General features: G+C 29.9%; 1 protein-coding gene and 1 pseudogene across 2 annotated transcripts; one reads left to right on the forward strand and one right to left on the reverse strand.

Moving 5' to 3' along the window:
• Positions 1-1926: 1926 nt before the first annotated feature.
• Positions 1927-3782, reverse strand: LOC113862911 (dof zinc finger protein DOF2.4-like). Of its 2 annotated transcripts, none has more exons than XM_027496206.1 (2): positions 3550-3782; positions 1927-3308 (listed from the first exon to the last, which is right to left on the reverse strand). In XM_027496206.1, the coding sequence occupies exons 1-2, from the start codon at positions 3601-3603 to the stop codon at positions 2271-2273; spliced, it is 1092 nt and encodes a 363-aa protein (XP_027352007.1). In that variant the 5' UTR covers positions 3604-3782; the 3' UTR covers positions 1927-2270. The 2 variants fall into 2 exon arrangements, with proteins under 2 accessions (XP_027352007.1, XP_027352008.1); XM_027496207.1 differs by having other exon boundaries at positions 1958-3296.
• Positions 3783-8328: 4546 nt separating this feature from the next.
• Positions 8329-9402, forward strand: LOC113862590 (annotated as a pseudogene).
• The last annotated feature ends 3476 nt before the right edge of the window (positions 9403-12878 follow it).

Below are 12878 nucleotides of genomic sequence, written 5' to 3' on the forward strand. Positions count from 1 at the left end.
GAAGCAAGAGGGATCAAATAGAGAGAGATAATGTTCCAAAGGACGTCACAAAAAGCAAAAGCTGAGAGGGAAACAGAGAGAACATATTCACGCCTAGACATGTGGGTATCAGCAACAATGGTATAGTAAAAGCTAATGCTTGGGATTCCGAGCTACCTTTAGTTGCTGTTCCTTCTTACTTCTCCTTCTTCTTCTTCTTCTTCTGGTGGCCTGCTCCTCTTTCTTCGAAGTTTCTTTGCTTTTTTATATATACACATTTTTGTGATCACAATCTCATCAATACTCTTACGACCAACCGACCAACAAAAACCACCCTTCACTGTTTCCTCCAAGAGAGAGAGTGAGAGAGATTCTCTTTTTTGACTATGTTGTGACACCTTTATTCCTTGTAACCAAGCAATTAGCCAGCTTTGAAAATTGCAAAAAGCAAACCAATTAAGACTCCCAGATTCCTTCTCTAAAGCCCCGTTGAATTATCTGATATGAATGACATCATAATCATAATTAGATTATGACAAATCTGCTTTTGAGATTGATTTCCGTGTGCTTTGTTATTTTATAACAAAACAAAAACTAAAAAATGAAAGTTGAGGGCTAAGGAAGAATTTGTAAGCCTCCAATAAAAAATGCCCCTTTTTTCGCATTCTTTTTTCATGTTTCTGTTTCTCATTCCTCTACCTGTTTTTGTTTTTTTGGACACTTAAAGGTTTAAATTAGCAATCTAGCATTTGATTGTTTCTCCTTTTTTTCTTTGTCTTGTTTAGTTTAGTTCTTTTGTTTTTGAATTGAAGTCATGTCTAAAGTTATAGTGGATGAAAGAGTTGTTGCATGGTTTTTAGCGGTATTTTGGCGTTTCTTTCCAAAACACACCCTCCTTTGCCACTCTCAGATTACATATAAAACAAACAAGTACGATAGATTTATTTGGTCAATTTCCTTATAATTTGATAATCATTTTCGCCACCAAATTAGTACATATTCGTATTACTACAATTCTACCAAATCAATGTGACTCTCTCTCACTCCCATGGTCCCAATTTGGATGTATTCAAAGTGCTTTTTCCTTGAAGGGTTAAAAATAAGTAACCAAAGATGAAAAAGGCCTTCTCAAAATGTGAGACCAAGAGAAGTCTAGGAATTTGAAGTTTCTCTTTAGATGAATAAAAAAGCAAGATGAACGTACTAGCAGCAGTGAGTCAGATCAAACTAGAGCTTAAACATGACAAAATTAATGCATGGGGAATTTTCATCTTATGAAACTGAATCATCATGCATATTTCTTTAGCATCTTGCTGTAGAATTATAGCCCACAAAATTTGGTAGGCTCCTTGCTTTGAATTTCGCATTGCCCTGAAGAGGAAAAAGTATATTTATGTGACTGGTGCCTATCACTGTTCATCAGTTCGCTAACTTATATAATATGTGAGAGAGAAAGAGGTGCAGGGAATGTAGAAGGGGGCTTACAAGTGTTGGAAAACGCATCTTCAAAATTCACTGCTCTCTCTCTCTCTCTCTCTCTCAACATGTATATGTTTCATATTGTCAAATGACTAAAAAATTCCACGTATCTTAACCGGTTTGCTAGAATTTCTTACATTATTATACTCAAATATGACCATTATTTTTTATTCAAATGTTTTCTTGGCACGTTTTAATTACCCGGTATATATTGTAACCAAAAAAGAATTACCCGGTAAATTTATATACGTGCTTTGGAAAGATAATGACAATAAGCATATTTGGTTTGATAAAAGTAAAGAAAATTAAGGATCGAAATTTAGACATTAATGATGTAATTTTCTTAATCTTAATACAAAAATAAACTCTTAAACTTACACCTGGTGCAAATCATCAATGAGTGAATAAAAAAAAATGGAATTATAACATAAAAACCCTTCTAGTCCAAATAACTGCACACAATTAGTAATACCAGCTTAACCGTTCATGTCATCACAACATGCATAAAAACAAATACACCAATACTTCGCTCATGTTCAAACTTGGAGTACAACAAAAATTATTACCGATATCCATCGACGGAAAAGCGTTGCGTACCATTTTCTCGTCTTCAGGTAATACAAAGTGTTCTGAATCTGATCCTTCCCATTTATCCTCGTAAGACTCATAAAGGGTAGCATTCCATTCCATGCATGGTTAGCAAGTGATATTGGTTCTAACTTCTTATACATACGATCATTTCTATGATCATAAAAATTTGAGGCTACAAGGAAAGCAAAGAAAGTAGAATGGGAGTAGTTTAATTTCAAGGATCACAACATGTGACTCGGTGCAGGAGTGAAACTAGGAACTTCACTCCATGCATTGCCACTTCCATTCCAAAATAGATCATTTCCCGAACCGCTCATCAAGAGATTTTTTGGCAAACTCAACCCTTGATTTTCTTCCATTTTTATTGAGTTAAGCTGAGGCATTATTCCACTAACACTAGAAGTAGAATCCATTTTAGAACGAATAAACCGGTTTCCATCCTTTGCATAACTTGGCGGTTCAGCATTATTTTCTCCACCAAACTGAAACACCCCAATTTGTGGTTCCAAACTAGTGCTCAAGAAAGGGAACTGTTGTTGAACTTGTTGCAAATTGTTCAACCTCCATTGCTCACCAAGGCCATTTGACAACATAGACGCGCCACTATTACCAAGCGATGAGGATGAACTAGTACCAATTTGAAACTCAACATCACTGCCAGCACTAGTGTTGCCATTTCTAGCCACCAAAGATGTTGAGATTGGCCCAAAATGCGAGCCAATGCCCCCAGAAATGTATTCACTGTTATTATAATGATGCAAAGAGGCCAAGAATGGAAATTGAGTTGGTGTTTGAGTTTGCAAATGACCCATCATCACATGATCACTAGTGCAGCCACTAGAAGAAGAATTTGCACTTGCAGAGGTAGAACCTGTTGCAGGTTTCATAGGAGATTTCGATCTATTGCTTCCTTTATTTCTTTTGTTCCTTCTACAACCGCCTCCAACTGGCACGTTTCTGAGTGCACCTCCTCTAGTCCAGTAACGACGACAAGTCTTGCAAAAGTGACGAGGCTGTGAAAGGCTATAGTTGTTGTAGTAGCAGAACTTGGTGTTTGTAGATTCACATCGTGGGCATTTTAGTGTTGCATCAGGTTGGTGTATCTTCGCCAACCTGGCTCTATCAGCCATTGATCCTGGCCTTATAGAGCCCTGATAACCACCACTTCCAACACCAGCCGTCACCGCTGCTGATGGTGGCTGCGGAAGTGGTGGAATCTGAGAGTTGTGGGTGCCAATCCCTGCTTGCTGATTAGGTTGCTGTGAAGTTTTTTTTACAAGTGTGAGCTAAAATATAAATAAATAAATAAACTACATAATTGAATATCTATATGTGTACACACATACAAAGAGTATATTCAGGGAAAAAAATAAAATAAGAGATTGATAAAGTGTATGTGTAGGAATATGTGTTTTAGAGATTAATTGTATTCTTAGCTTTATTGATGAAGAAGTTAATAAGAAAGAAGAAAGGGAAGAGAATGAAAGAATTAATCCTTACCTGTTGTGACCAGTTGGGTGGATCTAGATAGATTGGAAGGGACGGGAAGACCATGGTTCTTCTTAATTAGAGAGCTTTCTTTCTCTTTTGTAAAAGTTTGATGGGTTCTTTGGTGGTGTGTGTGGGTGGAGAATCACATCAACATGAGAGAGTTGCAGAGAAAGAGATCACAAGGGGACGGGAAAAGATAAAGGAGGTTGTGGGGGTGTGTCTATTTAATTTATTTTTGTTCTTAATTTCTTTCCTCTTTATCTCTTCCTCCCTCTTAGCTCCATTCTCTCCTCTTTTTGTTTCTATTAAATTTTGTGTGATTATTGAAGAGCACCAAACGGGTTTCTTATTCTATAAGCACCTTTATCTTCTGCTTTTACTGTGGCATTAACATTAAAGACTTTTCTCTCCAATCGCCATGCATGTTAAGACTCAAGATGAGAGAGAAACCCTAGCCCTAGCTTTACATTAACATAGTATATTTTGTACTATGTGGTTTTTCAAGCCTTAAAAAAATTTAAAAATAATAATATAGAATTTAAAAGTAAAAAGGTGATGAGTCATGAACTCATGGTGGGGAGGTCTTCGGTGGATGCGTCACAATCGAACGTACCTTTGTTTCCCTTCCGTTAGCTCTCTTGCAAGAAAAAGTAGACATTATTTTTGTATTTAATTAAACTTTTTTTTTGGTAGTAACAGCTTTTTCTTTATATACAAAATTATTCCATAATATGATGTATCATAAATTTAGATACCTTTTTGTATATTGTGATATTTATTGACATTTCAATCCTCTGTTCATAAAATTGAAGGTGCATTAATGATCATACACTCCAGCTAACCTAAGTTCAGCGTAACAAGATTCAGTACCCTTATGCTCATATGAAGAGAGTTGTATAAATTTAAAAAGTTAATAAAGGATGTAGAATATAAAACTAGCACTGATCAATTAGATAGTTTTAATCCCCACTCCCACCTTAAAAAATATATTTATAAGTTGAAGGGTATATATTATTTCAGAAGTTATTTTATATATTGTAAACGAAAAGAAAAATCATAAAGAATGACGACTATATAGTAATTAATTACATAAATATTTACAATTTAGATAAATTCTTCAATATTATTAATTAAGCTTGTTTTATGTATTCAAATTAACATGTATACCTTAATTTTTTAAAAATATAAATAAAATTATTATTTTTTAAGTTGAGAGGATCAATATTAATTTTAATTTAATTTAAATACTTTCATTTTTTCTCTTATTATAAATAATTTTATCAAATTAAATCAAATATGAAAACAATGGAACGCAGTTTTATTCTTTTATTTCTTTTTATTTTTAAAATATATTTTATAAATATTTAAAAAGCACATTTTATAAATTTTAAAATTAAATATTGTAATCATTAATAATAAATATTTATGTTAAATAAGGTTAAATTAAATAGGTAAATTTTTAAAATTATAAAATTATAAAAAATATTTTTGTTTGAAACAATTTTTAAAAATGTTTTTGTTTAAGAACGAAGAGTAAAAAGTAAATTATATACATTATCACTGTATTAATCATCGATTCATTTGTTTGTTACAAAATGAAATAATGAAAGAGTTACCACTTACCACCAAGGCACTACACCCTAAATTTAATGCTTGCTTGGTGCAGGGTTTTAATGATGATAATCGATTTGTGAATTAACATGGACATAGATATATATATATATATATATATATATATATATATATATATATATATATTTGATGAATTTCTATGGAAATCGATTATACATACTTGGTATATAAACAACTTCTTAATTGGTCCAGTGTGAGCCAAATTGTGTTGAAATTGAATTGACCGTTTGAGGATCGAAAGTGATGGAAGGTTTCACTGATGTGCTCATGCTCAGGCATATAAAAAACGTGCAAATAATTAATCGTTGCATTGATTTTTATTATAACATCATTATACATAAACTCTTACTGTGAACTTTTAAACACACCTTATAAAAATCGATTAATGAACAATGGATACAAAACAATTAAGTACAAATACCCTCCAAACTATTACTTATGTAATAAAAACACAATATTTGATTAGAATACAATGTAGCAAGCAATTAGACCCCACCTTTTTTTACCAAAATTCAAATATATGTATTGAAGAAGCTGTGTAAAAAGAAATGTTGGGAGACATGTGAGGGACAAAGAATGGTGGAGGAGTGGACAAAGCCGCCAGTTATTGTGGGGAGGAAGAAGGAATGGCGGTCAGCAACCATATGGCTAAGGTGGGGACTCTTACTTTACTTAGCCAACCCTTCCCTGTTTGATGATGCATCCCAAACATACCCCTTCTGCATCAAATCTTCATTTTAAGATTAGATTGTGACTCTTGATTCCCCAACTCTACCTCCCTTTGTTTATGTCATTTTGAGATTAATGTATATACATCCTCACTGTCTTTATGTATATACAACAACATTGCAAAGTAGTATAGTGCTGTATATTGCAATTTCCTACTAAATAAAATAGTCAAAACTATAACTTTCTTTTTGGGGTATTGTGAAAATTATAGACAAAAAAGTTACTTTTAAAATTTTAACCAATCATTTGAAGACACTTATTTACCAAAGTCAGAGAAACAAATGTCAAAGACACAGCTTTCTCATAAATTGAGGTGCATGAAATTGAAATTAAAAAAAAAAACACTATTCAGCTTTTAGAATATTAAGAAAAGAAAATTTAATTCAAAATCTCCAAGATAGAGATACAATTGTAGTTGTTTAAGGTGTGTTTGTGTATGTATAAGATAGGTACAAATCTAAGAAGTTTATACTATTTAGCTGTGACTGACAAGAAGCTACCCCATATTCCATAAAGATTTGGCTTCATAGATATCTTGCTGAGAATATTCTACAGAGTCAACCTCCTTTTCACTTTAGTTTGTATTAGTCTTCATAATCAAGCTCGTTTTTGTCACTTTCTTACTCAATCTTTGCTAAAAAAAGATTCCATGTTTTCATCATCTTTATTTTCCATTAGAGCTATTTCGATTATCATTATAATTTTCCTGCACATCGAAGCAGCTTTTCAAACTTTCGTTGAATGTAATTGTCATTGTTCAGAAAGTTAGATTAAATCAGCCAATTACTTCAAAACAATAAGGTCATATGTCTAAATAATATAAAAACATAGGAAAAAAAAAGGAAAAAACTTGGTTAATAATAAGTCAAATCAGTTATAAACTATTGTTTTTAAAATTTTGTTAAAATATTCAAATTCTAAATATATAACTTAAAAATAAACCAATGTCATATATAAAATTATTTGTGAATCACTATTATTAGCTATTCATTGTGATTTTCCCCTTATTTAATAAGACATGTAATATGATTCTTCCATGTTAATTTAAAATTTTATATAATTGTATATTAATTTATTATTAACTATATATATATATTATTGGTTTGACTCCAATTTAATTATAGTTGAATCAATAATCAAAGAACCAATAAAATTTTCATTTTAATGAATAGTCTAAATTTAAAAATATTAGAAATTTTTTTCTATTTTAAAATGATTTTTTATTGTATTTTTTATATTTTATTTACTATTTTAAAATAAATTTTAAGAGAAAAAAAAAACACACACACACACAGGCTATGGAGGCACAGTAGTCCAGCTACTCTGTTTCTGAGCCTGGTTATCTTTTTTGCACATGGGTTAATGGGCTACATAGGATAACACAGTCCTTTCAATGGGTTGCCAGTTTTGTTTTATGGGTCTTTTGGGCTGAATAGTCCAATGTAAATATATAATGAACTATGAGTAGCTTAGAAGTGCCAAATATTTGACATTCCTGAATTTTCCTGGATCTTATTATGATAATAATTATTTTTATAAATTTAAGTGTTAAAGCTTTAGTCAAATAAAGACACAGAGTTGACAAATGCATTCCGATTACTGTCTTAATTTTTTTCTTTTGCTGTGTTTTGATTTTAAGAATGACAACTGGTTGCGGATTTCAATAAATTTATGTTGAAAACATTTAAAAAATAATATTATATTGAATCCAATGAATGTACGAGTAAGTTTCACGCTCTTGACTTATGAATTCGTGTCAACAACGCTGTGGGCAAAAGCTTTTAAAAATGACAAAAATATATTTAGAAGATATGTTTCATCTTTATTATATTTTTATAAATAATTATAAAATATCTTCATATTTTTAATATATTTTAAAAATATGACGATATTTTTTATTTATCAAGTTATTTAGATATTTTATTTTTTTACAATATTTATTCAATTATCACAAAACGTTTAAAATTTTAAATAATAATTTTTACTCTTTAATTAATTCTTACAGATAATATTTACATTATTTTACTTCTATGTAAAAATTAGTCACATTTTTTTATTAAAAATACACCAACATGCAAGTCCTATATAATTAAAAAGAGAAAGATGATATCATATCATCAAAGACGTCTAGTATACTACTGAAGACACAAAAATCCCAGCTAATTAATTAAAAGGTCAACCAATGTGAAGTCAATGATATCAAAAAATGTGAACTTTCGCAGAAATTTGTATTCAACTACGTTTAGTCAATGAATCGATTAGGCTAGCTAGTTGTGATGCCACCATTTTCAAAGTCACCTATTTTTATTTTATTTGAAATCATTCTGCGTATCTACTTAGCCAATTGACTTTGCTCTTATCCTGAGTAAACGAGAGCTGCAACACGTTCATATTATTATTGTTATAAAAGGCCAAAAACTCTACCATATGGCTGGCAAGTACAAGCAAATTTTTGGGTACCTACGAGAATCCTGAGATATGGATAGTGCACCCTCCAATTCCACAGTTTCAAGAATGGTTGTTCTCTTTTCGAGGGTCTTAACCTTTGTGTTCCTTCTTATTTCACTCATTCTCATTGCCATTGACAAGATAACTGATGACTCAGGTGACAAAACCACGTTCAAGGATGTCTATTCTTATCGGTAAGAATTAATTATAGTTCAACATTTTTACTTTATTATCCATCCAATTCTAAAGCTGCTTCTGATTAAGGATTATTTTCAAATACTTTAGGTTATTTGTGTGTGTTTAGGATTGATTGAGTATATAAATAGAATATTATTTTGTTGACTTTGTTTTACTAATAAAGTGCTACTCAATATTATTTTTGTCTTGCTTTGTTGAAGGATTTATCAATGAAATAACCAAAAAGTGGTTCTACCTGTGTGGACGAAACTTCTTCAGTTGAAATGTTATTCAATAATATTTTTTTATAATGTAAATTTAACTATAAAATTTATTAAAATAAATTAGAATTTTATTTTTTTTATAAATTATTCATAACCTTTTTCAAAATATACATGGGTTGAAATTATTTTGTAAATGCAGATACATGCTCTCCACGATAGTGATTGGGTTTGCATATAACCTCCTTCAGTTGGCACTCTCACTCTTCACCATGGTCTCAGGAAACCGTGTATTAAGCGGTGATGGTGGCTATCTCTTTGATTTCTTTGGTGACAAGGTATATCATGTCATGATAAATCTTTAATATTCACAAACTAACTTATAATTGATATTATTGGCTTAATATATATATATATTGTGATTTTGAACAACTATATCTGAAATCTGAATTTGCATGAACAGATTATATCATACCTTCTACTTTCGGGTTGTGCTGCTGGATTTGGTTTCACCATAGAACTGCGCAGAGCTGACTCAACCATGAACTCCTTTACTGGAAAGGCAAACGCCTCAGCTAGCCTTCTTCTATTTGGATTCTTGTTCACTGCCATAGCATCCATTTTCTCTTCCTTTGCTTTGCCAAAAAAGGCTTAGTTTATTAATGGAGGAAATTATACATATATGTTCAAGGATTATGATTTGTAATCTTCTTTTTTCTTCAAGTTTGGTTTTTTGTTCCATTCCTTTGCTGGTCAATCAATTGTGACTTGTCATAGATTCGTGTCTTTTTAATTTGTCTATATTTTACTTCCTCACACATATATGCAAAAATTTTACTTGCTTTTTTTAATTATTGTTTTAAAATAGATTAACCTTAACCTTTTTTCTTTTTTTTTCCGTGTTTCAGCTTTTCTCTTAAATGTTTAGAGATGGTTTTTTGGGAAAAAAGTGTAAGGCTTAATTGAAAATAACACTTATTTGAAAATTTTTAGATGAAAAGGAAGGTTTTATATATTTTATTAATTTTTTATTAATTTTTTTATAAATATATATAACACATTGGCTGACCAAAATAATAATTACATTAGTTAATTAAATAACAATGATAACAAATAAGGTATGCTATTATTGGCATTGCATGGTGCAATTTTGTTCAGTGTGTCAATTTTATCTTAAAAACTGAACTAAATAAAAAACAAGATTAGTACAATTGATAATGATTGAATTCACATTTTGCGACAATGCGAATTGAAATTTCACTGCAAACGTGAAGACTTTCTATATCCTAATAATCTTTTCTGAATGCCAAAGTCTCTACCCTTGACAAAATCAATTGCCCTAACATCGTAGTTTTGCAAAAGCCTAAATGCTATCTTTATATAAAATGATTATTCATAGTCGACATCAAATGATTCCCTGTAAACCAGTTGTTATTTTGGTTTTTTAGTGTACACATGAACCAATTATTTTGGATAAGCCCATAAGGGACCCAGGCCATTAATTCTTTTTTACTGAATTTTACTTTTCTTTTAAATATCATGGTTTGAACATAATTCTAATTTGGCACAATAAATCTCAACTCGTTTAAATAAATAAAATAAAAGAGACATTAAAAAAAAAAAGATTAAGGATTTTTTTTGGTGTTTTAATAATTCTTAAGAATTAGAAACACAATCATAGAGTTTGTGGTGGCTATGGCAAGTTACAAATGGTGAAGAGTCTTGGTTTTAGATGGGACTCATCAGGGTTGAGAACAAGGTTGATGAAGCGATTGTATGGCTTCACAGAGGCTTGTGGTTTGACTTGCGATTTGGTGGCTTCTTCCTTGATTGACGATAGTGTCACTATGCAATGCGGGGTTACGTGTTTTGGTGGTCAACAATGATGAATTCATGGTGTGGTGATTGGATTTAGACAATGTTAGCATTTTGGGCAATTTAATGCTATATATATATAAATTTAAGAAAGTTATTAAAAATAATTAATGTATTAATATTTAAAAATTAATTACAACATTTTAAGTTTGCTCTTAGTTAAAGTTAAACTCTATTACTTGTATTGTTCCTATTTATTTATTTTTAAAGATAAAAATTAAAAAAACCAATAAAAATTAAAGTTTAATAATCATTTTTTAAAAATTAATTATTAAACTTACTAATTTATTCTTTATTAATGAATTTACTTTTAACTCTTAAACAACTTAAACAATATAAATATTTGATAAAAATAATATTAATAAAATAATAATAATAATAATTAATATTATCATGAAATTCTACGTACCTAAATAATAAGAATTAAAAATTTCCTTAAGTTTAATGATAGAAGAGAAATGTGTAAAATAATAATAAAAAATATGGCTAAAATTTTATACAGAAAACTTATGTTGAAAATTAACAATTTTTTTTATAAAAATAGAAAAAGTAATATATGATACGAGGTTTTAAAAGAAAACTCTGTGGAGAAATGTATTGTCTTAATTTTTTTTTTTTAAATAAAAAAACAAGATAGGTCAGTATTTAAATGAGAAGAAAGACAATGTTCTAGACTCTTCTGAAACGGTATTTAATAATAGTTGAAAAAAATATCAAAGGTCTAGTCCGAAATAGACAGTTGAAAAAAAAATCAAAGATGTCTAAAATAGCTTTTAAATGGTTAAAAAAGAAAAAAATAGTTAAAAATAGTTATTAATTGTTTTTACAAATGATATACTCATTTATTGTAATTTTATCTTTTCATACTATTGTAACATTTTTAAAAAATATTTTAGATTCTTCTTGCCCGTGGGAGAGAGATACCTCCAATAGTACTCCGACAGTCAAATATTCAGTATAGAATAATAAATGCTATTAAATATTTTATCTCTTCATACTATTGTAATGTCTTCGTAGAATATTTCATATTTTCTTTATCCGTAGAGAATAAGATATCTGCAATGACACTTTGACGGTCAAGTATTTAGTATAGAATAATAAATGCTATTAAATATTATGAAGTCAACTTTTTTACTTATCTTTCTTATTTTCCTTTTTATATATAAAATATTAGGTTAATGGGCTTAATGAGTCAGCTTTATGTTAACCTTCTGATTGTTTAGATAATTAACCTTTCTTTTATTAGTTATTTACCTTAATTAGCTTGTTAATTTATTTTGATGTCACCAAAGGAGTGTTGATACTTCTCGTCTATAGGTGAAACCGAAAAAGTGTTGGTACCCTTCATCTAAAAGTGAGGCCGAATGGGTTTATTGGTACCTTTCGCCAAGAATAAAATTGAAAGAATGTTGGTACCTCTTGTTCAAAGATGAGGCCGATAAGGTATTGATACTCCTTGGTACCCTTCTCTTGTGGCAACTGAATAGTATCTTATCCAATACATTAATTAATCACAGTTAATATTTTAAGTTTAATTTTGATAAAAATTTTACAATGTTAATAATTAACAAAATGTAAATATATTTTTTAAAATAATTATTATAAAAATCAACAGTTAATGATAATTTTTATATGGTTGCTGCCTCAAATTTACTTGTCAAATGAAGTATCTTAGTGATATATAACATTTTTGTGTTGTCATAACTATAGTGTTTCCTTGTTATCTTGTGGTCATTTGCAGTGTTAATGATACTTGTTTTTCTGTACATACAACTTTTTCATTTTGATGTGCATGAGGATGTACGAACAATTGCTGATGCCACTATAGAGAAGAATGAGGTACATGTTTTTTCCTAATCTAAAGATTACTAGTCTGCTACTATTTTAAAACTTAAATTTTAAAATAGTTTCTGATTCCAGTTACCATTTTTTTACACCTTCTATTGCAGATATATGATCCAACAAAGAAATGGAAACGTTATATATATATATATATATGACAAATAGTCAGGTCTATATTATAATATTACACAGAATTTTATCTAGTTGGGCATCTGAAATTCAACCTAATTAGATCGCTACTGTTGTTACAAAAAATCAGTTGGGTATACTTATTAGACATTTAAAAATGAAACTCATCATAAAATAAGATTTTTCATGTTAAATCATCAGTAGAATGAATATTAGTGGTAGCATTTGATGGACCTTTCAACCCACTCAAGGACTTCTATATAAGCAAACCACGAAGATGCAAGT

The sequence above is a fragment of the Abrus precatorius genome, unplaced genomic scaffold (assembly GCF_003935025.1).
Source record: "Abrus precatorius isolate BTA unplaced genomic scaffold, Abrus_2018 Scaffold3, whole genome shotgun sequence".
Lineage (NCBI taxonomy): Eukaryota > Viridiplantae > Streptophyta > Magnoliopsida > Fabales > Fabaceae > Abrus > Abrus precatorius.